General features: G+C 39.2%; 4 protein-coding genes across 5 annotated transcripts in view; all 4 read right to left on the bottom strand.

Moving 5' to 3' along the window:
- Nucleotides 1-26: 26 nt before the first annotated feature.
- Nucleotides 27-10,804, bottom strand: serinc4 (serine incorporator 4). The gene is made up of 12 exons (XM_030766666.1): nt 10,730-10,804; nt 7,154-7,321; nt 6,664-6,842; nt 5,681-5,760; nt 4,689-4,782; nt 3,946-4,157; nt 3,544-3,639; nt 1,058-1,184; nt 846-918; nt 702-741; nt 433-583; nt 27-240 (listed from the first exon to the last, which is right to left on the bottom strand). Exons 1-12 carry the CDS (start codon nt 10,796-10,798, stop codon nt 27-29), a joined length of 1,503 nt encoding a protein of 500 aa, XP_030622526.1. The 5' UTR covers nt 10,799-10,804.
- Nucleotides 10,805-17,869: 7,065 nt separating this feature from the next.
- calml4a (calmodulin-like 4a) lies at nt 17,870-20,732 on the bottom strand. Its single transcript, XM_030794172.1, has 5 exons — nt 20,715-20,732; nt 19,599-19,629; nt 18,754-18,894; nt 18,331-18,519; nt 17,870-17,967 (listed from the first exon to the last, which is right to left on the bottom strand). Exons 1-5 carry the CDS (start codon nt 20,730-20,732, stop codon nt 17,870-17,872), a joined length of 477 nt encoding a protein of 158 aa, XP_030650032.1.
- Nucleotides 20,733-20,926: 194 nt separating this feature from the next.
- Nucleotides 20,927-24,396, bottom strand: cln6a (CLN6 transmembrane ER protein a). Of its 2 annotated transcripts, none has more exons than XM_030766648.1 (7): nt 24,347-24,396; nt 23,550-23,664; nt 23,348-23,446; nt 22,964-23,152; nt 22,574-22,629; nt 22,250-22,366; nt 20,927-21,523 (listed from the first exon to the last, which is right to left on the bottom strand). In XM_030766648.1, exons 1-7 carry the CDS (start codon nt 24,394-24,396, stop codon nt 21,253-21,255), a joined length of 897 nt encoding a protein of 298 aa, XP_030622508.1. In that variant the 3' UTR covers nt 20,927-21,252. The 2 variants fall into 2 exon arrangements, with proteins under 2 accessions (XP_030622508.1, XP_030622509.1); XM_030766649.1 differs by having other exon boundaries at nt 23,550-23,686; nt 24,375-24,396.
- A 1,916-nt stretch (nt 24,397-26,312) lies between these two features.
- LOC115805333 (integrin alpha-11-like) overlaps nt 26,313-27,995 on the bottom strand; it is a 38,751-nt gene continuing 37,068 nt past the window's right edge. The window contains exons 28-30 of the mRNA XM_030765885.1: nt 27,633-27,728; nt 26,652-26,765; nt 26,313-26,459 (exon numbers count right to left, since the gene is read on the bottom strand). Of these exons, the coding sequence (XP_030621745.1) occupies nt 26,382-26,459; nt 26,652-26,765; nt 27,633-27,728 (288 nt within the window). The 3' untranslated portion in view covers nt 26,313-26,381. The remainder of the gene's footprint in view (nt 26,460-26,651; nt 26,766-27,632; nt 27,729-27,995) is intronic.

The following is a 27,995-nucleotide window of genomic DNA, read 5'->3' as shown; positions in this document are numbered from 1 at the left end:
TGTGCTGTGGCGGATCCCGCGTAGAATCACACACTGACGCTGACATGGCGTTGAGAGGTCGTTCGCCTTTTGATCCGGGACCGTCTGGGTCGGGATTTATGATCAGACCGACAGTGACAGAGAGGACCCAGCAGTAGCCATAGGTACAGAACCACACAAGCCCAACAGGATGACATCTTTACCCAGAACGTGGACCAGTTCCCGTGAGTGAAGGTGGTCTCAAGTACTGCTGTTTCATAGCTAAAAGGAAGGTTGAAGGTTGTCATTCAAAAAACAACTTAAAAAAGGGTGTTGTACTCATTAAAGGATGTATATTGAAGGACGAATGTCAGATGTGATGGCAGGAGAGCTAATTATTTTTCATATTTTATGCGTGTGTGCGCGTGTGTGTGTGTGTGTGTGTGTGTGTGTGTGTGTGGTTGAAGAACTGACCTGAACCAGTTAGTGAGGGTCATCATGACGTACAGTGAGGCGAGGAAGAAGACAAAATGGAAGAAGAAGTAGCTGTAGGCCACACGCTGGGTTTCATTGTGGATTACTCTCTGGCAGCCTTTACTGTCATCATCGACCACAAACTCCTCCTCTGTAGACAGCGAAGAATGACAGAAATGAGTCTGTAAAAATGCTATGGCTAAGAGAAACTGAACTGAGCAGTCTTTTGATCTACTCTCATTTGAAATAGTCTATAATGTTATTGTCACCTTCTTCCTCCTCTGGGCAGCAGAAGCAGCAGGTGGCTTTCTGTTGAATTGAAGAGGGAAATCACACAGAGGAAAGACGTTCATCAGCAGACATGTTACAGGCAAACAGAGAGGCATAGAATCCTAAAATGATGACAAATTTACCTGGAATTCATAGCGATACACTTTGATCATCCAGAATGGTCCAAAAACCTCTGCCAGGTACGAGGCTTCATTACTAAAAAAGAACAAAACAAAACAAAACAAAAACAACAGGAAAACCAAAAAGAGGCCTATTAAGGGATCATTCACAATAAATCACACACACATATATATATATGAAATTGATAAATAATTGTATGTTATAGAGTATTTACCAGGCAAAGAGCACACAGCAGTACATAATGGCAGCACCAATAATAGCCACTGCATTGCCCTCCTTCTGGATTTCATCTCGTCCCACGCTGGGGTAGCACACAGTCATGTTTATGCCCTGGTACACCACTGAGAATGCACAACATCAGCGGAAAGAGATTATAAATCATCCCCGTTCCCTGTTTGAAGATTTCGTAATCTCAATCAAGCAACACAAATTCCACTCTGAGAAACATGCGGCTCAGATCATTATGTGAGTGTTTTGTATCATCTGGTCTCCGGGACATTCCAGAACATGGCCAAAGGAGTTGACATGTGCTCACATATGCACACACACACACACACACACACACACACACACACATACACAATCTCTTCATTCTTGGGGGAGGGGTGAGTTTCACTTCAGGCCATGTGTTTCAGGGCAAATTCCATAAACAGTGTATTAAAATCCAACCTAGGGCAACATGAAAACACTGGCTAATTAGAGGGAGTGCTATTTACACACATGGACATCCACCATTATAAGGTAAGGAGGAGGAAGGAGCCACTCCTGATTTTGTGTGTTTTCTGTTTCCAAAAAAAAAAAAAAACATTCCTAAGCTTAAGGCTGTCACAGGGTTAGTGTGCCGGCTTGCCTCAGTCATCAGCATAGAGCTCCCTGATGAAGTCACTGAGTGCCGGAGGAAATGGCGGAACACGCTAGAACAGGACAGAACACAGGGTGGGGGGGGGGGCCAGAGACGCTTCAGTGGCACCGCACAAGAGCCCTTCATGACAAACATATATACAGTTCTCAGGAACACACACATACACTCAGAGTGACAGGAAAACTGCTTATGGGTGAGAACAAATTACAATGCAGTTCTCCTCTGAGGACACTGAAGGAAGTTGGGGGAGAGAGAGTGCGTGCGTGTGTGTGTGTGTGTTAGTGTGTGTTGAAAAGATGTTTTAAGAGCAGACTGGCTGGCAGTGCATATTTCTGCAGCATGTTGAAGCATTACCCCATGTTGCCCCAGAACAGGATGCCACTGGAAACTGAAAAGCGGTATAACTCTAATCAGAACCACTTCAACACACCCTTTAAACCAAAATGGCACTAAATGTCCCGGTAAAATGTATAATATCCTGTTTTTCTATTTGTGCTAATTCTATTTCATAGAACCGTCTTCAGTTAATCATTACAAAGCCCCTCACAGTGCCAAAGGTTCTGCTCTAGTGGGAACACTCCGCCTCATCCCCTATGGAGTGTCTGTGTTGCTCTCATGCATTTAATTTCTATGGACGATTTGAGGCACTTAAAGTACAGTGAAACTGAACAGAGGAATGTACACATAGGCTTCTGTCTGGCTGCTTTGTTCTATATCCTCTAATCATATAGCATCATAAGGCTGACAGGACTGCCCTCTGTTCATCACCTCTGAAGGATGGCTAGGAACCAGAAACAGAAATGAGATGGGATCTGAAGTCATAATGTATTCCAGAGGAATCACTATTTAAAAGTCTGTTTGTTTTAACAGACTTTTTTTTATTGCTAAAATTTAGCATGCAAACGTTTTTCATTAACACATGAATTTGTAATTACGATCATGTTGGTTTTTTAAAGAAGATGATGAAAACATTGTTAGGAAATAGCTAAATGTCTCTGGAGACTCCCGAATCCTCTGTGCAGGAGGCCGGTGCCATGTGTGATCCAGTGCTCAGTACCAGTCTATAATGCTCATTAGTCAAGCTCTTAAAACGGTGTATGAGCACCACTTTACCAAACACACGAGTTTCCCAACACCTGACAAGAGGCTGAGCCCCCCCCCCCCCCCCACCAGCATCATTAAGGGTGGAGGTGAAGAGTGAGAGCCACGGCGGTCTGTGGAGGTGCTCGCTCTGACAGGTTAAAACATGTAGAGAATTACCCTGTTTCCAGGACACAGTGTTTAAGAACATGTAATGATACTGCTAGAGTTTACAGCATGAGAGAGTGTGCCCTATCGCAATTACTGTCACAACGTGATGCGGTCTCTACATGTGAAGAGAAGCTGAGAACCATCTGTATCCTGAATTGCCAATAATCTTAAAGACACACAGGCCTGTGTGTGTTTTTTTGCAGTCATAAAACAAATCGAATAAACTAATAATGGGATAAAAGGTGGAATTTATTACGTTTTGCATGGTTCATGCCCGAGAAAATAGTTTGCTTTCATTCCTGAAACACTGGTTTTAATTAATAGTGCTGTTACATATTCCAGATGTTGAATCATATGACAATAACAGCACAACTGAAACATGGACTCACAAATAAAAACAATAAATTGAATTTATTCATTTTACAACAGTGTGCTATTATATTTGACATTTGATTTAGTTGGAATGTGAAACATCCTGTCTGGCCCATAGATAAATGATACAGTGTCAAACATAAGTGAATGTATTGGACCCAAGGTGTACTTAAAATGTGAACTGCATGCGTGCGTTTGTGAGTGCACATGTTTACCTTTTTCCGGGGGTCGGCTGGATAGGGCGGAGAAGGTAAGGTACATAACGTAACAGCTGATAATGGAGGCCTGTAGGAGGCCTGAGCGGGGCTGTTCTGAAAGGGAAAAAAAGAATCCCATTTAAAACTCTTATTCTAAATAAAGATTTGTCAATATATATTAAATATAAAACACAATGAGTGTGGAAAGCATGTGAAACACCAGGGACTAAAAAAAAAAACCCAACGTATCTTCCTGACTTCGAAGTACGTAATCCAAGCGGTGGCCTGTAAAATGTGTTCTGTGTGTGTTTGGGGGTCGGGGGAGTTGTGGTGTTGATGGGGAGGGGCGGGGGGGGGGGGGGGAGTTGTGGTGGTGATGGGGAGGAGTTGTTTGTGTGTTTTAAAACAGACCAGACTTACTCTGCTGCACACAGGGAGTGATAGCAATGAAGGACATGATGACACACAGTCCCAGGTTTGTCCAGAGCAGAGCTTTATTGAGTTGGCAGGCGGCTGGGTGGGTGTAGTACTTGTACATGAAGGTGAAGGCCGTGCTGGCGACAGTGTAAAAAAACAGCGTAGCACACATGACTGCAAGGTACCACCGTTTGTCTTCAGCCGCCCCCGTCAACCTGCAGGTGAATGGGATAATAGGAAAGTTATGGATTGTACATTCCTCTTTATGTTAACAAAATAAAAAGCTGGCTTCTTGCTACTGTACACTCTTTGTTTTGCTTGGAAGTCTTCCAGGTCCTGTGAACTTGCTCATTCCTGTACATTCAGTTCTCTCATCATGTCTCCCATTCAAAAGTTAACTGATGCTACTGCAGTCAGAAAAAAAACATCTGGGAATCTTGTCAAACAATGAGGTTGTGTGTGTGTGTGTGTGTCTTAGTCTGTGTGTGTTTGTGTCTGTCTGTGTGGAGAATCATTAAACCACATTCCAGCCTAGCCTTGAACTGGTAATTTTAGGCTGAAATTTGCCTAAGAGCTCTCATACATGGTCTAAAACACAATATCTCCCAGCCAGACCATCCTAGATTACCTCAGTAACTGATTTGTTTAACTGTTTAAGCTTAAACAGGCTGAATAAAGCTGTCTGGAGACTCAGAGATGATATCACAGGGCACGGCATTACCCCCCCCCCCCACCCCAAAACTCACCAGTTTTTGTTCCAGGTGTGTGCAAAAGCAGTGATGAGGATGAGCTGAATTAAAATGAAGGCAAATCCCCCCACCACACCCACATAGTGCCAAGCTGCAGAGAAAAGAACAGAGAAAAAAGACAAACTAATGAGCTGTCAGGTTCTGTGAAAACACAAAAGGCTATAAAACATTACAGCGGACTGAATGTCTGCATGAACAAGATTTAGTATTCCCAAACAACCCAAACTCAACCACAAAAAGATTTATGGTATATTTAATTAATCTACAGAGCAAGTCAGCTGCTCAAGAAATGGGTGTGCAGTGCCACCTGGTGTTGTTTAATATGCCAGTAAAACAAAAAGATGGTCTTTTCTCTGCTCAGGTCACATACACTTTGACAATACTGTAAGCTTTTAGCATCTTAAAATCATAATATATAATATATGAACAATATAATTATGTATTAAATAATTATAATTGTATGTTCATGCTATATATATATATGTGTGTGTGTGTGTGTGTGTCTGTGTGTGTGTCTCTCTCTCTCTCTCTCTCTGCGTGTATGTTTACCTACTTGAAACAATAATGCTGATTTTTAAAAACTGAATTGATATTAGCATCATCAGCTGAAATCAAATAATTTACATGACAAATTTCCCTTTAATAAAAATCAGCAAAACATTACCCTCCTGACAACATAAGTCTAATTTTCCTCATTAATTAATTTGACGAGAGAAGCACTGGCACACTCATCTCATAACAGTTGTACTCTACTCTGGTTCATCATTTTATATATTAGGTCTATTTAGCCTAGGGCAATGGACGACTGAGTAAATACATGCAGAAATGTGTCAGTCCATATATGCGCATGCAATGGTGTCAGTACGAATGAGATGAGTTTGTGTGTGTATGCATTAATGTCTGTTTTTGGATGAGTGCGTAGATTTGATTATGTATAACATGCGTGAATGTTGTAAATGTTGTAAAAATGCGATTTCGGGCCTTCTCACCATGCAGAAAAGATTCGGTTGGAATGAAGAAGGCAGCGGCGCACATCCCAAGCAGAGTAATAAACTTGAGGAACCAAAATCTGTGTTATACAAAGGACAGAGCAGCATTAAGGAATGCCAATCAAATCTATCTAAAGCGTCCAGATGGACGGGGCAGAGAGATGGCAGACTGCGGCCCGTAAATAGCTCGTAATCAGGACAGCGGCTTCAGCACTTGTGGGTGGATGTCTGTCGACCTGTTCGGTCAGTTTTAGCCTTAAACGACCCTTATTTACGCTCTGTCCTGACATATAAGAGCCATAAGGATTGAGACTCCAATGTTAGCAAGCAAAAGCTTTTTGGAGCCTAATCTGTGCAATTCTGTGTATCGGAGTCACAAAACGAGTGCACTGAAATGACATCAGGCTTTGCACATTATGATAATCTACCAAGTAAACAACTCCACAGTGCCGCAGCACACTGAGTACAGTGAGCTACTGAGAAGGGGTGAGCATTAGTGATTGTATATATCATTTGTCATAGCCAAGAGACTGTGTTATGCAGTCTACTAATGTAACTACATGCATTTCAACTCATAGTTTTACCACACCTGCTATGTACCAAATGGGTACAATACATATAGAGCCATGTATTCTTGCTCAATTTAATTTCAGTTACACATGCAATCTTTCAGTTCACCTGCTCAAGCTGAAATGGTTATCATTTCTGTGAAAACAGTGTTATATAAGGACACCATCCTATTTAGCAACCATATGTGCTGTATAGTATTGGTGCTTTGATGTGCAGTATTGATGTTTTGTGAAGTTCACATTCCCCTGGAAAAAGCCTAAGTGTATTCGTTTGTATAATGGTTTGTCTTAGGTATATATCTAGAATACACTGACTGTTATTTTGTTGACCGTGAAACTCCCCGGCATTCGTGCACATTTCACTCGTATGCAAGTATGAGTTGTGAAGACACAGACACCCCTACCATTACTCACCCATTGTGGATGAGTGCACGGAAATCCTGGCTGGATTTGACGTCGATGAGGAAAATGGCCATCATTAAGTAGAAACAGGCAGTGCCAAAGCAAACTCTATAAACAGCTGAATATCCCACCAGCATCTCACAGTCTCCTCCACCGTGGGCTTCATCACAAACCACGTTAAAGAAAGGCACCTGAAAGAATGACGTTATGTTATGTCTCTAGAATATTCTAGAAAGAGATTTTGTCAACAGGCTACGCCTGATTGCGATGAGGGCTTCATCAAGTTCGCGTCCAGTGTTTACAAAGAATTAACTGATCCTACATGTTTTGAATTTGACTTTACAAAAGAAAAGGGTGATTTTCTTGTTTCATAGATCACTGGATTTACAAAGTATTTGGAGAAACCAACCATCTGCCGTATGTCGTACAGCAATGTCAATGGTCTTTATAAAAAAAACAAACAAATAAACAAACAAACAAACAAACAAAAAAACCCACTCACATTTGCCCTCATAGTCTCAGAGACAGTCTTGGACAACATTAGGCATGACACTGCACAGGCCATAATGTGGAACAAGGTGTACATCACCCGCGTGCTGGAGGAGGATTTGACGGGCGGGCAGAAAGAGCAGCAGAGGGAGCATGGAGCAGGACCGCAACAGCAACATATCTGAGAACACAGCAAAGGTACGGTTTCATCAGTGACCGAAAAATGTGTAAAAACACTTCATGGTTTTCCACATTGTACCAGATAATTTTAGCACACACGACAATAGAAAACCTGTGAGATTTCAGCGCTGTCTTCCGGGTTACACGGACTCAACATGAGAGTTGAATGTAGTTTGACTGATAGCACAAAGCTATGAGCGTCAGGATAAGAGAGTCCACAGGCAGGATCAGTGACTTCTGGTAGGGATTAATCTTGATTGCTTAAAGTATCTGCATATTTATGAAAGAAAATAGCTGTGCAGACTGATGCATGCATAAGAACCTAGGTTACGTGCCACAGTAGAATCATTCGACAGCATGTACCCTGTGTCCAAGATCAGTCCAATAATCTGATGAAACGCAATCGTTTCCTGACCTGACCAGACTGGACCACCATTGATTTTTCCAGAACATGAGGACAAAGTGCACAGAAAAAAACCTGTCCATGATGCTTTCATTTCAGCAGACTTTGCAAGACATTAAAATGACCATATAAACCAATCACATACTGTATTATACTACACTCTATAATGATACGTAAGCAAATCAAACAAGATTTAGGAAGAGTTCTTTCTGTTGTTTACCCAGTTCTACTGATTCAATCACAGACAAATAATACCAGTTATTGCTTTATAATAGGAGTAAGGTATATTTCTGTCAATCACTTTTTACTACAGAATATCTACCAAAGAGTCCCTTGATTTTTTAAAAATGTAGGACAAACAAGATTATATGTTCTACGGCTACCTTATTAGAAGCATTAGAAAGGAAAAATAATGAAGCATTTGATTATTTATACAAATCCACAAACAAAATTCAAATTAAAGATTGATGAAAAACAAAGAATAGTGGAACAATCTAAGAGAGTGAATTTATCTTAAGTGATCTTAAGTGATAGCCACTTAATAACTATAACAGGTCAAACAGATATCTTCCAACAGCTCAGCTGTGTCTGCAAACAGGATTTGCAGGATTTGCACAGTTCCAACAAGGAAAGTGTGACTGGCAACCCCATGTTTTCAGTTAAAGCCCACATTAAATAAATCTGGAACTGAATACCACCAGACATACAAATTTGCCTTTCACTGATTCACCCACGTGACGGCTAAAACATAAGCAGCTCTGCACACATAAAATCTAGACCAATACACTCTAGAAATTTGTCAAATAAATAACATTACACTGAAACAATCCTCAAAACAATAAAAATATTCAAATATTTAAAATGATTCAAACGGAAATTAGCTAGCAAACATAACTTCAGTTTGTGTTCAAAGTTTCACACATGGTGTTGTTGTAATGATATTAACCTAGATTTCAACACAGTGTAACAGCTGGTTGAATTCAGAGTTCTGGCCAGGTCAACAACATTTTTTACATGGAAACTAATTTTTTGTAAGCATACAAAAATCTAATATCTGCTTACATCCCCTTGTTTCTAGCTGTCCTTGCCATACTTGAAACAATGCTTGAAAAACTGTTTACGATAAAAAAAAACCCACTAAGACATTTACCTTCCAAACTTTCCTAACTTTCTAGTAGATATAATTCTTTGGCAAAATACTAAAAATGTTTGTACGTACACTTTATTTATTTCTATCAATGAAATACGCTTACTTTGCTTAACAAACTTTGACAAGAGACCTGACTGGAATCAGCTGGCAAAATTAAACAGCTCATATTTGGGCGCATCTTTGGCTCTGTGGCATAAAACATGTGCTATAAGCACATCGTGAGGCAGAAATCCAGTCAGAAAGGAACTGTGGCACAATGCACATGTCAGAGGCAAGCATTACGGTAAACTGGAAATGAATTCAAAGACGCTTAGTTAAATATGATGAAGGGATGAGTGGAATTTGATGGTTCACTGAACCATTGTTTTATTTGTACTGTAGGATATTCAGTGATTTATTTCATAACACGTTGCGGTATATTAATGATCAAAGCATCCGTTTTTAATGAACTACACCAGTTAAAGATCTTTATGTTGACATAAGATGTATTTTTCAATAGCTTGTTGTATCCTTTCATTATTACTACTGTTAAAGTTAAAGATTTGAAAATAAATTGGAATAATGTTTTAAGAGCTCCCCAGTGGGCCCCCCTAGATGCACCCCATTGCATGCTCTCCCCAGCTCTGCTTTGGGGTACCCACATTCACGCTCTTGGCCGCCACTGAAAAGAGGAATTCGCTCCACTGTTTGGAATTTCATTGTGATGTAATAGCAGCTCTCTTTGCCCACAAATCAGCACTGTGTCCAAGAACATAACTATAAACATCTTTGAGTGACTATCGTAGTCAAAACATTATTTGTACGCCAATTTATATTTAGACGTAGTGAGGTTTTGTGAGAAATTACAAAACCCTTGTGTGGATAAATTAATAATACATTTAAAAGTTACCATTTGGACACTATAATTGTGAGTGTTGTATCATTTAGGTATAAGCGCTAAGTAATGAATAAAGAGTCATGAAAATTCATAGTTGAAATGTTGACTGAAGTAGAACAATCTATGGATTGTTGTTTTTTTCTATGTGCCCACTGATAACACTCTATGTGCAAACCAACGTACTGACACTTAATTTACTGTATAAATATGTAAATAAATATGTATAAGTCATCTGCTCAAAATTTTCTATGAAGTGACTCAGAATGGGAAAGATTCCAATTTTTGGGCGTTCACCTGCTAACTGTCATAAGAACATAATACAACAGCAGCACACCATTCTCTGTTTAAACTGGAGCAACCGTTGAAATGAGCAAAGCAAACTGGCAAACTGAGAGAGAGAGAGAGAGAGAGAGAGAGAGGGAGAGAGAGAGAGAGAGACCGACAGAGAGACAGAGACAGACAGAGAGAGAAAGAGAGAGAGAGAGAGAGAGAGAGAGAGAGAGAGAAATCCCTCACAAACAAAAATTTCAGATCAAACACAATGAGTAAAAAGTAGATGTTTTTGGGTAGAAATCTTTTCTAACACGTTACTTCATGTGAACTGCATTGGGCTGAATATCTTTAAGTGAAATATGGGCATCATAGATATATACTGTGTGAGGGTAACAGAAACAGTTATCAGAGGATCATGACTATACAACAGCTTATGGAGTCCAAACACTGTAACGTAAAGGTGATGTAATTACAACTGAGTTTATGTTAATTAAACAGTTTGATATTTTGCTGACTTGAGCTGATGACAGAAGAGACCAGTCATCTCAGAAACATTTGTATCTAGTATCCTGCAGTCAATTGCCACCTGTACCCTAATCTTTAAAAACAAACCTAGAGCCCGATTGTCACAAAATGCCAACACCTATACATCAGCAGCTCTAACAAATAAACCACATTCTAATCTCTCTTCACCGGTTTCTCTTACCTGATAGGCCACCATGTTAAGAAAATAGTTGTACACACCATTGCGGTGTAAACCTTGAGCTGTCGACATTGTAATTCTCCTGCTGAGTTTGTTCAATAGAATTCCGTCATAAAGATTAAAAATACTTAAAAAAAAAATGAACTGGGATATTGTTGTTCTGAAGAGGCAATCTGTTTCTTTTAGACCAACGAACACTCAAAAAAGAGGGAAAAAAATAGTGGGACAGTATGGTGAGAATTCTCTGAAATTCGGCAAAATAAAATGATTAACTTATTCCTCCCATCAGCTGCAGTCTCGCTGTCCTTCAGATCCTCCAGCGGTGCAAACACTTGTCATAATTTCTCAAAGAAATACACAATGAATGAACTTCCCATGGTCCGCTAACTTGTTGGTTGTGGCAGGACACTGCGTGAGAGAGAGTGGATGCCCAGCGGCCCTCCCTCCTGTCCCTTCTCTACACCCAGGAAGATTAGGAAGCCACAGTGAAGGGAGGAGGGGGGTAACATGTGTTGATCCATCTGTCCTTCCCTCCCCCCAGGCTCCATCTCTGTTGCACTAGTCAGAGGTATGGTACAGGCACCCTGCAGCACAATAGGATTGGTCCAGGGACGTAATCGGTTTATTGAAAAATAATGGAATTACTTGCAATGTTGTGATTTTAAATGTTTGGGCTAAGAATTCCGACGGACGCTGCTTTTACTCCCTTAGTTACAATGCGGCGCAGCAACCCAGTGAAGTCCTATTTGCCTGATAGAGGCCAAATGCATAATCCTATCATTATACCTCGACCCAGAAACGCCGGGTAGCGGGTAGCAGTAGAGAGAACACGCTGAGGGAGACATAAACATGGCCACAGTCAAATTCCTTCACATGCGTCGCTTTGACCAGAAATACAGTGTGGGATGCCTTCATATTGAATAGGCCATCACAATGAATAGGCCATTTTGAATGGGCTGTCCTACTTGTCCTACTTGTTTGGGAATAAACTCCTTTTTAAAGAAAACCCTGCATGACAGACAGCCAAAAGAATAAATCAGCCATAACGGACAGTAAAAGAAAAGGAGGAAGAGAAATGAAGAGAAGAGAATCACAGTAATGCTGTACAAGGTGTGTGGTTCCCCATTGACGGTGTTAACAGCTCTGAGTAAACAGTAGACTGTCTATATTTAGGTCAGTGTGCATCAGGATTATCCTGGAGTTTTCTCTACTTGCCCAAGCCTCAGTGACCTTCACTCTACGGCAGACTGACACACTAATCCAGACAGCAGGGGTGGGAGAGAACAGTTACTTATATTACTGACTTTCTGTTCACAAACACAGACACAGACATAGACACAAATTTATAATATTTGCGTGCGGACACTTCAAAATGCGTCTTTATGAAATAAGTTTTAGGTTTCATTATGGATGCTACACCTATCTTAGTCATTATGTGTCAATATATGCCCCTTTTTGACATGGTTTCTCTCAGTTTCTCTTTTTAATATCAAAATATTTGAGTGAAGTCACAGAACTGCAGTATATCTTAGTTATACAGATACCTCTTATTTATAACACTGCCAAACAAGACACATGAAAGACAGTGCTGTTATCACATTTTTTTTGTTTGTTTACACTCTTAGAATGGATGAATATTTGAGGTATGTTTTCAAGGCAATCACTGGATGTAAAATATACTCAGAAATATAATATTACCAACTTACCAACTATTACCAATATTACCAGAAAATATACTCATAAATATATACACACAGGTAGGCAGCTCACCAGAGGAATTATATCTTATACTTTCATTTTACCATAAAATATTTCACCCAGCCTTCAGTTCCCCATGAAACTGTTTTAAAAAACAAAACGGAACACAACAGTTGTGAAATTGGACAGTTTAGCTCTGTTATATTGGAAATTCACTGTTGACTATGCCACTGTCATTACTAGCATAGTAAATAAATGTAGCTTTGTGCAATACGCTGTTGGGGAAAAAAACCCGCACTTTTGGTGAAAAATACAAAACACTCAAAGTTTGGTACAAAATCCAGTCTGAGTTACTGTCAAAAGATGAGCTAAAGGGCTCATGTATCAAAAAGAGTATCGGTTTAACATATTTCACAAAGAACTTCTAGAATCTTGTCTTTCAAAGACTAACTAGTCAGTTCTTTAAGAGGTTAGTAACTGTTTTCCTCAAATCCAGGGAAAATTCATCATACATGTCTGTCAGCAAGTGACCTCTTGTGCCATAATTCACAGCAAAAGATGTAGCAATCTTTGTGTCTGAAGCCCCTCTATTCATCTTGTCAATTTATAAAAGAACTAATATTTGTTCATTCCAGAAAAAAAAAAACCCAAACAAACAAACAAAAAAAAACTTGTGAAAGTCCATGTGATTGGCATGACTGAGAGCAGAATCCCAGTCACACTTTACTCACAAAAACATTCACACACACACACACACACACACATGAAATCCATATCAACTAGTTTAAAATATCCACATCAACAAACATACAACCGGGACATTGTAGTTTAATTTAAGATCTTTAATCCCCTGACACATAGCCAAAAGCTTTTCTAAACCTATTAGAACCCTCTGAATTAATAAGGATTTTTCACCAAACAAGCCAGTACTCTCTCCCCTCCACAGTGAAACTCTTCTCAGGATGGCTGAAGGCCCTTTCACTCACATAATTGGGGGGCGTTGGGAAAGAAGACAGTGGTACATTGTTCTGACAAAAGCATATTTGACTACATACAATGACCTTCGTGATCCCATGAGAAATATTTCATCTATGGTTTTTTAATAGGCTTTGAAACAACTGAAGGGGCAAAAACCATCTACAGCTGCACACTAAATATTCCAGTCTGCTCTCACCTCGTATCACTCAACATTAACGGATGACTCTACTATGGCCCCCAAATACTTTATGTAGCCATGTTTTTAAGAATGCTCCAGAATAGCTGGACTCATGCATAGCTTTCATAGACATGGAGAAATTCCAGAAAGTTCTCCGCTTTTCTTTCTTCATACCCATAGAAGTCACATTCTAGAAACCTCTAGAAACTTTTTTAAAATTTGGAATACACCTCCAGTCTTTGCTGATGCTACGTTTAAAATACCAAGGATGGAAATTACATTTGTCAGCTGGCCTCATGACGGTAATTTTCAGAACTGCCACATAAACAAACAGCAAAACTAGCCTGCCAGGTGAGTATGATTTGCAGTCTAGCTAATTATGTGCAATTTCAAACTGTAACCATCATCTGAAACCCTTAAACTTTACAATCTATTGCAGCTGTCAGAGCAAATAGTAACTGATCATTCTCGCTACATTCTAGGCTAGAGGTGATCAAAAAAATGATCCTTTCTTGGAATACTGGAAGTTTCTAAATCAAAGTTGCCAAATCTTTAGGTGTGAACTAATGAATACATACATCTGAAATGTATGCATGCCAAAAACAGAAGCAGTGTACTTATGAGGAATAATTAAATGGCTTTACTCACTTTCTAGCTGGGTGAAATTCCAGTACATCAGCTCAGCTGGCTGTTCTCCAAAGTCCAGTTCCCTCGACAACACCAACCCAGACTCACTTTCACTAGATCCACATATTCTAAAACTACTAACATTGCTAAATGCTCTAGTTTCTGCAAGTTCCACAGCGGGAACACCTCCACGTTTGCATCAAGACCATCACCCAGAAGGGGTTTGCAAATAGCTGTAAGTTAGCTTGAAAATGTAGCCCCTTTCACTGTAAAGCCATTTTTTTTTTCTTCTCAAAAATAAAAGTTTTGCATTCAAAATTCTGTCAAAAGGCTACTAAATCAGGGGACAAAACAGTTTTAAAAAAAATTACCAAAATATTTTAATTGAGGTGATATCTTTAAATGCCACATGCTTGTACCACGTCATCTGTACCACATAAGAAACCTTACTTGGGCCCGACAACAGCGACGCCACATCACTTTCCGCACAGGTTCGGGTATTTGGAGTTAAAGCTCCAGGGGTGCTGGCTTTCAGGAATCAGCATTCAGGGCTGTTTGATCTCAGGAATCACGTATAAAGCAAGGTGGAAAGCTGATGTTGGAGCTGTGAACCATGTCCTCACCATTCCTCAGAGTGCTGTTGATGGCACACATCTCCAGCACACACAGTAAACAAGAAGAGTAGTGTAGGCACTGGGTGATGAGAAAGGTTTTCCTTTTTAATAAGCCTATTATTGTCAAGTTGAGGGATTGGTCTACGTTTCAGGAAGTGGGAAACCCTCACTGTCTCTGGGGGAAGAAAAAGGACCTGGTTGGAGGTGAAGGTCTCAGTATTAACAAACAGTAAACCTCTTAACAGACAGAAATAGGATAGAGTGAGTGCTTTTAAATCCAGTTAAAGTCAACATCATCCTGTCTGACGTACAAAAACCATTCAATTCGGAGCAAATCGAAAAAGGCAAATTTGTAATAGACAAAACAAGATATAAGTAAATTACGCAAAAGGCTGCCTCAGAGAAATATTCTACCCCCCTTTGATATTTGATGAGATTTGCTGCTCTATCCAGGTTCACTGTCTGAAGACAATTTTCCAGTTCAAATTTGGACCACAGTAACCACTTCAGTTGGAAACATGCATTTTTACTGTTGTGGTAAAGGGTCCGTTCACTCCATTTTGACCAGAGTAAACCACTTTGTGAAGTAATTGCTCTATGGACTGTGCTGAATGATGAGCTGTGCTGAATGATGAATAGAGTCTAGGGTTATATATGCAGTCAGCTGAATCAGAATTTCCGCCCAGTTTGTCCTTGAATCCAGAGCCAGTGCGTGGATTAGGAGTATATGCAATAAACTCTCGTTAATGATGTCTTTGTCTCAGACTTACATCACGATAACAACCACGTCACTATTCTTTGTGAATCATTGGCAAGTTGAACAGCCGTCATCACTGAAGGTCCTGCCAGTCATATTCAAACAGTCACTCTTTTTTCAAAGTCTCGTTGATCTTTGTCTAGATATGGCAGTCAATGTCATGCACAACTGAGCCTGTGTAGCACTATCCACAAACTTGCATGGTGGGATTTTTTTGTCTTATAAACTCTGGAAACCGACCTGTGCGGAATCATGAGCTTTCAATATGTTTTTGTAACTCTCATTTCTGCACGTTTTCCTTAATTTTGGCAGTTACCTGTCTATAGTACATGCATGAAACTTCAGCCGCTGTCATTTGTGCTCTTAATGTGAACACATTATGCAGGTTTTATATCCAGTCTACCTGCAAGAAATTAGTAAAGTGTGTTTTCATATTTGGTCTAATAAGGCTTGAGTTGTATGTATTTGAAGTGTAAACACCAAAATAAGGTGTAGTTGTTTGCTTTGCAAAGCATTCGCTAACATAGTTATTGAGAATTAATTGTGATGGAGAAGAAGAATGATTCCTCCCTCCTCCAGTTTATTTGTAGGAAGAGACATATTTAAAATGTTAATTGCATTATCCCTCAGCTAAGACATGTACATTTCTAAAGTCGTATATGATGAAGAAATATATAAATATCTGTATATTTAGATTTGGATTTTTAGTGAGAGTCTTTATAAGTTTGAGAGGAAAATGGCTTGTTGCCCATTCATTGTTATACAAACAAAGACATATTCTTTCTTTCTGAATTCTCAAAATCTCATTTCAGTTGATAACATAATAAATGACCAATGACATTCTTACTGTGTAATAATGTAATAGCTGTGGCATCTGGCATAATAATACTGATAACATCACTAATGTAAAATGATAATCTAGTGAACATACCCTGCCAGTAACAAATTATTAAATTAAAGCTGCATTTGGAAACTTGTTACTTATAATCTAATAAGTTTAACCTTTAACCACTGATGAATTGAAAAGCTGCTTTAAAAAGCCAAAACATTTAAAAATATTAAAAGGCTAAAGCATTTTAAAACATTTTAAATAAAATTTGGCATATGTTACAGGAAATAATGGGGTTATGGTCACAAAAAGTCTCCAGATCTACACTGATTATACGGTGCTTGAGTTTTGATCTATTTTTTACATTTCATGGCTTTACATATGATGATGGACTTCATATCTCACATTCTATGCCATGTTTACCACACCGTAGAAGAGTGCACTGAGACTTGGAAAACAGTTAAATGCAAGGGTAGTAACTGAAACACAAAGCCCTCCATCTTGTGGCCACAGTTTGTACTTGACAGTTAACCAATTCAGAAGACTTAGTCGGTGGTTGGATAAGAATACCTGGGATAAGAATTTACAAGTTTACTGAGGAAACACTTGAAAGTAATAATTCAACCAAGGAAGTGCTTTTGACAATAGCATGACACGCTGCATTGTGATCCACTTGCGGACTGACATCACAGTGACAGTGACCTTTATTGGATTGGTGTGGATAATGATTAGAGTGAACAGGATGAGGATGATGATAGTGATCCCTATTATGACTTTGGAAGCTGATGGTCACAGCAAGTGAAGCCCCTTGTATGACCCACCATGGCTATCAGCAGGTTACAGCTGCCACAAAACATGCATGTCCTGTTACCATTATATCCATCAAATGATTTTATCCCATTCTATGTCTTCTTCTTTTATTTACACCTAAGGAACACATGCAGTTTACTTTTCTATTACACACATGAACCCTTCCTGAACAAGACTGAAAAATATATTTAAAAACAAATTTTAAGAGTTTAGAATCGATGTGTTTATTTAATCATTCCTTTGTGTTTTTTATTTTTTATTTTTAGAAATCTTAGGATCAAAAGAATGTAGTAGTTTAGAAATGATGACAAACCAGAAGACAGTCACTAAATGCAGATATGTAATCACTACATAACCCAGCAAGGTATCATCAGAGAATAGAATCATGGACTTTCAAACACAACTGGCAGACTTTACTCAACTGTGCAGTTAAACAATATAAGCACTATCTTTATAATATGTTTATAATCATTTATATGTCTATAATGGGGTGGGTTAGTGGTGTGATCAGAAACATTACATTTAATTACTCTCTAAATACATTGGTTTTGACATTCTTATAGCACTGTGACAGTACAATGAGTACTGTCTTACAACACAATGAGTGTGTGGTGAAACCATATCTGTCTCATCTTCCAGGTCCTTCACCTGTTCAGTAGTCAACTGGTGGTAGGGTAACCATTCTGGTAAACTCCTCATAGTGAATGAGCCCATTGGACTGAACATTAGCTTCTCTGAAGAGCTCATCCACTATAAATACATAAAAATGAATAAATAAATATTAGTAAAATATATATATATATATTCTAAAAAGTTTCCAAAAAACTGAAAACATTTTGTCTCGCTGCTGTGTGTTGTCAACTGAGAAACACAGCCTTTAGAAAAGGTTGTACCTGTTGGGAACTGTATTACACAGCAAATTTAGGGAAGATTTCGACTCTCAGCTTAGTCACCCTAGAAAGTTACTCCTTTCCATCTAAAACTCAGGCAACACCTTATTCAATCTTCCATCCCTTGTCTGAATCGTAATTATTGTATAGTCTCTTTTGTTCAGTAATCTTTGACTTCAGTAGGAGGGTATCATAATATAAAGTAGACAGTATGAGTCTTTACCTTCTTTATTTGTTAATTTCTCTCCCAGGCCTGTGAGTTTGGCTCTGAGCTCCGAGGCCTGGATGTAGCCCTTCTTCTGTTTGTCTGTCATGCGCAAAGCCATCAGGATCTCAGTCTTAGGATCCTCCTGCTGCATCTGCCTGTGCATCATCGTCAGGAATGTGGAGAAGTCCAACTCTCCATTTTTATCTGAGCATGAACAATGAATGAATGAATGAATGAATGAATGAATGAATGGATGGATGGATGGATGGATGGATGGATGGATGGATGGATGGATGGATGGATGGATGGATGGATGGATTAGTCATAGGTCCACAAACAAAGAATACACAGGATGATCAATCCATGACCATCATCAACCCAGAATTTAAACGGACGGCACCAGTCTGTGCTGCGGATCCAGTTGGCAGAATACTGTACCTATCTTATGGACCTGAAGGTGTCGTTGAATTTCATTGAAGGTGGGACTTGTCCCCAAACAGCGCATCACTGTGATCAAATCCTTGGCTGTAATCTTCCCTTTCCGCTTTTTGTCATAGAGGGAGAAACACTCTTTAAACTCTATAAATACACAAAGAACAACAACAAAAAAATATTAAAATGAATACAGCCATGTCACACGTCACATGATACTTATCTTATGTTTGGATAATGATTTTATCCATCTAATTTCATTTCTCAAATGTCAAGGACCCTAACAGCAGTGCGTACAGATCCCCTGTAGGTCCCCTGTTTCAGCAGTTGCTGAAGTCCTAGCAAAATTTAATATGGCTGACGGGCCAACTATAAAACTGTAGAGGAACTGCAGTTTCATTTCTCTCACCCTCAAATTTCATCAGAGACAAAATATAAACTTAATTTACAAGGGATGCTCTACCCCACTGCTAAACAACCACAGCTTTTGTGTCATGTGATCCTTGCGCCCAGATCATTTTACTTATTCATTACTCAAAGTGACAACATGATACTTACATTTAATGGCAAGAAACAGAGACAATAGTATATGTGTAAACTTTGATCTTACAGTAAAATGAGGGGACGCCCTACAGTTTCATTTACATACGTAGTTTTTTCTCAAACCATATTTCCTGTTTGAAAAATGAAATATATTACTCTGTTGACTGAACTGTGTGTACTGGAGTACAACAATATTACAGACATTAAAGGAGGTCAAATGGAGAACATATCATTGGTACCGAGCTTAAATGTGAGAATGAATGTTGGAAGCAACTGAATTCTCATACATTTAACCTCAATTCACTCACCGTTAATCTGTGTTTGTGAAAGGAACTTTGCCTGAGAAAGAGCACAAAGACACATACATTTGTATTTCTTGATCGAATCAAATATGGAAAAAAAAAAGGAAATAAAAAAAATAAGTTAAATAATTATACTTACCATGTTTGCGTATGACTTTGTGTCTTCCCGTAATGTAAGTCCCTCCTAGTGAATTACCTCCACACCTGTATGTTCTAAAGTCCACCTGACTGTGCATGTCATTGCTGTTTGGTTGCTGTGGAAACAGAGATACCGGACTCTATGTATCATATTATCCTCTACTATCTGCCAAGACAGGTGGTGACTCTCTAAATGAGCCACTGAATATGCTGAACAGGGCTGTTCCCTAAACAACGAGGAATTTTGCCATAAACTCATTTGTTACATTATGATTACACTATTACGTTATGTTTCAGCAGCATCTGACCATAATCAAGAAAAAAAAGTCTCACTCACAAATTTATTTTTGTCTTTATGATAAAATACTTGGGCATATTCAGGGCACTAAAAAGGCAAACTTTTCAAGGTGTTTTTTAAATATTATCTTTTATTTATAAAAAGACATTACGCTGGTATGATTTCTTCTGACTACATTATTACAAACATTTTGCACCAAACAAGAGACCACATCATGAAGAAAAAAAAAAAAAACTTCAACAATTACTTCAACAATGTATCATTTCCCCATGTGAGAATTAATTCCAAAAAAAACAATTTTATAAAGAGGGCAGAAAAAGAAATTAAATGGCACTTACAAAAAAACCAAAAAAAAAACAACACACAACAACAGCATCATACAAAACAATAAATGACAAAAACATGACCAATGGAATGTAAACGGCTGATCAGTGCGTACGTATACGTGCATATATACACATTGTTTATTATTCCTGTACATCGCACAAACACATATTAACATATACAGTACAATTAACACTGTAGCCCTCTGTGGCCTTTCTCTCTACAGGGTCTCAGGGCATGGATAAGGGCCATACATGTCAAGACAAGAAATGCCTCTGTTTGAAGTCTTCAGTGCTTCCCAGTATACACCGAGCTCACCAGTGATATAACACCACTGTCTAAAATAAAAGCAGATTGCCCACTTGCTTAGTGGAGGCCATGCGCCTGCCCAGTAAAGATAAGTGTGCTAGAAAAACAAACAACCAAACAAACAAATTAAGCAGGAGTTACAAATACTGTCAAAGGGAGTTATTAACTGGGACAAAATGACCATGCTGTTTTTATTTCACATGTATTGTGCTAAGATTATAGAGATAACAAGCACTTGAGTTGCAAAAAACCAAAGCACTCAATAAATCTGGTTTATTAAGTACTTCACGGACAGAATTAGGACTTTAAGGATTCAGCTGACAACTCCACCTTCAAAGACTTTACACCTTTAAAATATCTGTTCTGAACATGATCTGCACTACCCACTGGAACTCATTAGCTCACTTGTTGGGACAGTGCACCTAATTCATTTATTAGACAGTACTCTGCAGTCAGAACAAATACCTAGGAAACTGAACACTAGAGGACCATGTAATCTTTCACTGTGGAATTCATTGCATGATGTTATTTTAACATCCACATATGCACTGTAAACCTGACTTCTAGGCTCAGTGCTTACCTGTTAACGGTCTATGTACTGCCTTTAATGTGTAATGTGTAGTATGACCATGGTTCTGGAACATAGATGATGCCAGGGTACTTCTTACGCAGTACTTTATCATTCCATAAGTAGGCCACCCATAGCACTATCAGTCCCAAGGTGATGGCAAAACTGTAGAGCAGGAACTGGCCGTTGCTGTCCAGGGTAAAGCCCATTCTCCTCTGCCTCATGACTGTGGCAGCCATCGCAAAGAACGTGAAGACATACAGGACGAAGATCTGACCTTCTGTGACCAGATACCTGCAAAATATTAGTAATGTCAGGTTTCAACAGGGTGGTTTAAATATAATCATAAGAATATTATGATCAAAATACCGTGGAAAGTACTTTACTCATCACAATCAGTAAAGCAATCAGCATATTGAGGAGTGTACTTAAGAGATTTTATTACACGGCTTTGTTGAATACCCGATTCTGATTGGTCAGTTACGGCATTCTATGGTCTTATTTCTGTATAGCAGACCGCTGCTATGTATAACGGACCACTGCTATGGAACTATTTTTTTAGCAGAAGCAATCAATAAAATCATTTTGAAATCAATATTTTGTGTCAAATTATTGACTACTTTAGTAAGTAGCCGCGTAATAAGTGGGATAATGTATGCAGAGCCCGTCATTATAGCGAAATAAATCCCCTCAGGGTGATTTAAGATCCCTCTGCTTCGCGTCGGGGTCCTGCATCACCCTGTCGGGCTTTATTTCGCGATAATGACCAGCTCGCTGTCCATTACCCCTTACATAGATAATAAACCAGCTGATTGGATAAAAAGAAAACACAAAGAATTCCAGGTGAAGACTTTGGAATTAAGAGCTGTCCTACAGCACCAGTGCCCTTTACACCAACAGCCGAAAAGACCGACGGCTAGGGTTTGGCCCTTCAGGACTGAATTTAACCACCTCTGCTTCAAACTATTACAGCAAACGTACAAGGAAATCACAGAGGCACTTGACACATCAGACACAAACCAGTAATAGACAGCACTGGGTCCTAGCAGCAACCACCCAGAAAGAGGCATCTTCTCCTTAGCTTGTGTGAAGCAGCCAGTGAAGTACAGGAAGGTGATGAGGAAGAATGGAATATACCTGAGAATGAGAGAATGAAGGATCATCTAAAAGAGCTGACTACTGTCAGCGAGTACATGGAGACACAAAACCACAAAGCCAGAAAGTCAGAGAGACAAGAGAAAACAAAACAGAACCATCACAATGTTCTCATTACACTCATTGTTTTTCTTCAATAGAAACTCACATGTCCTGTGTTACTCTATGTCTCACATCAGCCATACTTACCACATGGAGTGACCCAGATGTTCATCGTAATAGTAAAGAAGTTCAAAGGAATCAATCTACAGAGGAGAGAGAGATGAACATGGCCGAAGAACATTTTTAATATCTCATACGCTGTCCTGTTTTTATCTTCCTTTTAGAATTCAAGAAAAAATATAATCTGATACATGGTGTGTACATATGTGGATGAAAATCATATGCATCTTTAAGAAACGCAGATACTAACTGTGGCCGGTTGAGGTTTTTCTAAATGCATCACACATTCAGGAATACCGTGGTTCATGAGGACACTGTTACATGTGGAACAGATGCTCTCTATACTGTATTTCCAAGCTCATTGTTCAAAACCTTTTGAAAAGCAACAGCGTGTTGAACGCACTGGCAGTGGCTTACCAGTGAAGCAGGCTTTAGGTCTTTGATAATGGGGTTTTCTCTGACTGACAGGTGAAGCTGGTATCCACTCAGGATGAGACGATGATTTATGGAGTCACCCACCAGGTGTATGCTGGCCCCCATGACAAACGTGATAATGCTGATATACACGGCCGCACGAGGCAGGGCTGTGGGGCTGCGTTCAATTAGCTATCCACAGAGGGAAACAGATTCACGTGTGAAGAGCTGGTTCAAAACAATTACTGTGCATTGTACAATGCATATATGTGAAAATAACAACAAAATATTATCTGTGTTGTTACACTCTTATGCAAAAACAGGTGAGGATTGATTTCTGTGAAAACATGATAGTTTGAGTGTTTTTTTTTTGTGAACAGGTATTACCTTGAGCAGAAGAAATGGTGTTATGATATTGTATGCCATGTGAAAATAATCCCCTGCGCTAGGTTTGTTCAAAGGGAACCACTCCAAAGGCAGGATAATCTGGTGTCATAAAAATAAATACTATATGGGCCAAAAGAATTTATTACTGACGATATAAAAATGTGTTAAACTCAAATCCAATCCACAAGCTTGTCATGATTACCATCACAATAGGTCTGCCAAAGTCCAGGATCCAATTCTGCACAGTAAAACAGAACCACAGGTCCAAATGGAACTGAGACTCTGCTGTTATTGAAGATTTTTCTGACCCAGACATACTGATTAGAGAAGCAAACATGGATTATATAATTATTAATAATTATTAATAATTAATAATTTAGCGTTGAATTTGTAAATGTTTCAAAACTTGTTACAAATGTTTCTATCTATCAACATAAAATAATTTTTATGATTGTCAGTGTAGGTCTTCAAAAATCACAATGTATCGCACTGAGCACTTTTGTGAATTTACATAGTAACTGTAACTAGACAGGACTCTGAGTTATCAGCTTAGGATGTTTCCGATTCTGTACATTCTATACGTATAGATTAATTAATGCTCCTTAGTTTATAAACTGGCGAATATACGAATTCTACAAAGCGGGTTCTTCGTGACTACATCATCGACACAACTACTTATTGGTTAGTTCATAATGTATGTTCTTCGAGTTAAAAAAAAAGTGTCGGGACTTCAAAAATTGTGATCACAAGGGTGAGTGTTTGTCACGTGTACATATATTCGTCAGCTGACACCGGACGCTTACTTAAACAGACTAATCGTCGCACTTACACCATAGTTTCTCCGTTGACCAGGATCAAATCATGTTGACTTCACCAAATACCTTTTTACTGCTGCATTTTAACAGCAAACACATTTTTCAAAGTGCAGTCCAATAGGTTCTGTGGGACTGCATTCGATAATAAATCACTCTTTCTATTAGCTGATAATTATGTACAAACCTTGGGTGTGATATAGATGTTTTGGCCTCAGACTTTGGTCGTTTCCGCATTATTATCTGCGTTCTGTCTTGCAAATGCACCTTGGACTGTCTGCTTAGAAACTGCGGTAACACGTCCTTGTTTTCTGTTAACTGCTGCCGCAGTCATTCAGTTCGGCTTCCACAAACGCTCGTAACAGTGGATCCGAGCAGATTTACTTCCGCATATTCAAGTAAAAGAGGAGGAACGTTTTCCCGCCGTTGAGAGAAGTTTCGATTCCTATATTCTACATTTTTTTTATTTCTCCCAATATAGTTATTGTGAAAAGTCATGTGAGGAAAGCTCCCCGTGGTTCACTGTATGTATGTATGTATGTAGGCATGTAGGCTATGTATTTACCAGCAACCATTCACTTCCCTCCGTGGACCTGATCTTTGTGACATTTGAGTTATGTAAACACTACTTTTCTTCTTAGTAATATTTTTACGAGCATTCACTATGTGCACTATTACTTATGAAAACGATTTCACTCTGTAACACTTGCAGTGTGCTGGAATGAGATATGGCTGTTTTACGTGAGCGTGCACGCACGCATGCATGCATAGGTTGCTACTGGTCTTCATCACAGCATTCTGTAACAGGAACACACAACTCATGACAGCTTGGTGTATTAAACATTCTTTAATCACAATCTTTTACAAAATCTGCACTTTGTCCACCTTTAACGGACGTAGGCATCTGTGGACAAACAAAAAGCATAAGATAATTGTATTTCCTTGATTATGTTACATCTGCAAATGATGATCCATTCTGACTTAGCAAATATAAACAATTACTGTCCAATTATCATGTCCTTGTGGAGATCCTCAGTGAGTCTGTCATTGACAGCACTCACAGAAATAAGTGAATGTACTGACACATATACCGTAAGCATATCCTTTCACTAAGGCTATTTGTTCAGCTGCAAAGCATATGAAGAGGTGGAACATTATGTCAGTCATTAAATGCTAAACTAAGTCGACAAGTTACTAAAGCTATAAGGTAATGCCACAATCCTTGTGGAAGCACTATTACAAAACATTTTGGTCATGGTTATTAATTAAAAAGTTAATATATTTACATAAAAAAATTCAAGTTTGCATTTTTAGAATATAAAAAAAGTGCATCAAGACTAAAACATGAGACCCTAAGTCCCTTTCCCTTCTTGAAGATTCTGAATTTTCCCATAAGAGGGACAAATACACGCTACTATATATATAACTTGACAAGCATTTCATTTCTGAGTAGCAGTTCTTTGAAACACTGATTTTCCACCAAATGATTACTGCAAATTCCAAAAAACAGCTTTTTGGAATTTATCACTTTTAGACAATCAGAGCTAATCACTCCAGTGCCTTGTTTTACTTCTCAACAATGTGGTCATAGTTACCAGAGGCCAACCAACTGTTGAACCAACCATAGCCTTCCTTGTTTTCTTCTCACCTCCCAGAAGTGTCCAGGTTTTTGAGCAAAAAGCACCATAATATACGGTCGTTATGGACAGTCACGTCCGTTTGAGGTTTCTCTTTATACTTCCAATGTGAGAGAATGATAAGAAAAAGACCAGATGAAACTTAAGGATATACGAAAGCTGCTTCTGAAAGGAACTCTGGCTGCTTTAAAGATTAATGACGTGAAACAGAGAGGAGGCCCACTGATGGGTTTGGCTCAGTTAGCAGTGCAGGTGTTGGTCTTTGCAGTGTTTCCGTGGTTGAGGGACAGGTCATCCAGTGCACAGAGCATTTATCCTCTCTCTCTCTCTCTCTCTCTCTCTCTCTCTCTCCCCCTCTCCCTCACTCTCTCTCTCTCTCTCTCTCTCTCTCCCCCTCTCCCTCACTCTCTCTCTCTCTCTCTCTCCCTCTTTCTCCCTCTCTCTCTCTCTCTCTCTCTCTCTTTCTCTCTTTCTTTCTCTTTCACCCTCTCTCACACTCTCTCTGTCTCCCTCTCTCTGTTTCAGAGACATGTGTTGATAGTCCCTGAGAGTTGGGTGAATTTGCACCCACGATCGACTCTTGCGTTACCGCTCCTCGGCCACTTTCCCATTGGCCTCATTCTCCATCTCCTCTCGCCTCTTCTGTCTTTGGAAAAAACCCAGCTAAGGACAGAGCAGAGAATGTGAGTCACGCAACATTATATAATTTCAGGGCTGAGAGATAATCAAACCGTACTTTGTCTCTCTGTCGTTGTGGGAAAACAGAAAACGTTACTGTGGAAATTCTATGTAACTGATGTTAATTACTTATTAAAAGATGAGAGGTATAATCAGTAGATCTTAGTTTAGACAGACCTTCCATAAAGCTAATACAAGCAGAGCCAACAGCAACAGTCCCCCTAGTGTACTTCCAATTATAATCCAGATGGAGATCCGGTAGTCCTCCTCTTTCCTAATCTCTAGGATTATCTTGAGAAAACATATTAAAAAAAAAAAGCAAGACATGAGAGAACATAGAGGTACATGGAAATCTGAAACAGTTAAATTGACTTATTACACATTGGCTAAATTCCATGACTTAGATGGGTTATTTTACTTTAGGGCACTGAAGCACTGCAGAGACACAGATTGAAATTTTAAACGCAGTAATCTAGCTCTAACTATTTGTCTTTACTTAAATTCATTAAAAGGGTCACACTTTGACCTCTCCTCTTATGAGACAATAAGGCATAGCTGAATCTGCAGACATCAGTGTGTGCTATGTTCAGGTAAACCGCCAACAGATGGCAGCAGAGTTTAGCAAAAAAAAGGGAGAGGGTCTGTACAGCACTGTGGGTCCTTTCGGTCCTCTGGCTCCAGAGTGCTGAAGAATGCTGAGAGACCAGTCTGAACTGAAAAATGCACTAAGCCTGTCCAGAGAACCCTATTAATTTGTTATATATGGCATTAATGTCTTAAAGGACAGAACAATAGCATTGATGCTCTGAAGCTCAGACGATTTTGCCTGAAGGGACTGATTGAATATAAAATGTCAATGCCAACTGAATGGCAAATGATGATCAATCTTGGGTCCAAAATCACTGAAATGATTGTTTTTAATTAATAATTTTAGGACATCTTCTCTGGAAAACCATAAAAAACTACATTGAAACTTCTTTAATACATTTCTACCATCCTCTGTGTAAACCGGTGACTTAAACAACCCACAAAGAAACTTGAACAAATCCCGTCTGTCTTAAAGTGATCTATGCATGTAACCATTCCTGGAAGTGCGTTACGTGCCCAGTCTTGTGTGATTAGCTCTAAACGTACTGGTGTGCACACTCAGTGACTCACATGTCTGACCGGACTCTCCTCATGTAAAAACATGGCGCTTGAGGGGCCCAGCTCTACCGAGGCTGTCGTCACTAACTCCAGTGTCTTAAACTTCAGCTGAATGGGACAAAATAAAGAAGAGGTCATTTTTCGGACCAACAGGGCTGAGTGCAAGACGGTGGGAATACAGATGACTATTTGGAGACGTCTTTAGGGAGCGGAGAAAGACAGTCTGCGCTGTGACTCACTGAGAAACTGAGTGGACTATTTCAAAATATAGCAGTGATGTTTATTGAGTGAGGGCAGAATCCACACACATGCAAGTCAAGCAATGAGACATCAGAGAGCAACAGATGGTGGCTGTCCAATACCACAAATAAAAAA

Source organism: Chanos chanos, chromosome 2 (assembly GCF_902362185.1).
Source record: "Chanos chanos chromosome 2, fChaCha1.1, whole genome shotgun sequence".
Lineage (NCBI taxonomy): Eukaryota > Metazoa > Chordata > Actinopteri > Gonorynchiformes > Chanidae > Chanos > Chanos chanos.
Note: the sequence above shows the minus strand (reverse complement) of the source record. Positions and strands in the feature narration are given on the sequence as shown.

Excerpts from the sequence above, each read along its gene's own strand:
- serinc4 (XM_030766666.1), bottom strand. The coding sequence starts at position 10,798 with ATGTCGACAGCTCAAGGTTTACACCGCAATGGTGTGTACAACTATTTT. Across the intron at positions 5,761-6,663 it reads CGTGCACTCATCCACAATGG|ATTTTGGTTCCTCAAGTTTA; the intron begins GTGAGTAATGGT and ends TGTATAACACAG. Across the intron at positions 241-432 it reads ACCCTCACTAACTGGTTCAG|CTATGAAACAGCAGTACTTG; the intron begins GTCAGTTCTTCA and ends CCTTCCTTTTAG.
- calml4a (XM_030794172.1), bottom strand. Across the intron at positions 18,520-18,753 it reads CCTTCAGGTCCATAAGATAG|ATAAAAATGGAGAGTTGGAC; the intron begins GTACAGTATTCT and ends GTTCATGCTCAG. Across the intron at positions 17,968-18,330 it reads GAAATTAACAAATAAAGAAG|TGGATGAGCTCTTCAGAGAA; the intron begins GTAAAGACTCAT and ends ATGTATTTATAG.
- cln6a (XM_030766648.1), bottom strand. The coding sequence starts at position 24,396 with ATGCGGAAACGACCAAAGTCTGAGGCCAAAACATCTATATCACACCCA. Across the intron at positions 23,153-23,347 it reads CACCATTTCTTCTGCTCAAG|CTAATTGAACGCAGCCCCAC; the intron begins GTAATACCTGTT and ends CTCTGTGGATAG. Across the intron at positions 22,630-22,963 it reads ACCTAAAGCCTGCTTCACTG|ATTGATTCCTTTGAACTTCT; the intron begins GTAAGCCACTGC and ends TCTCCTCTGTAG.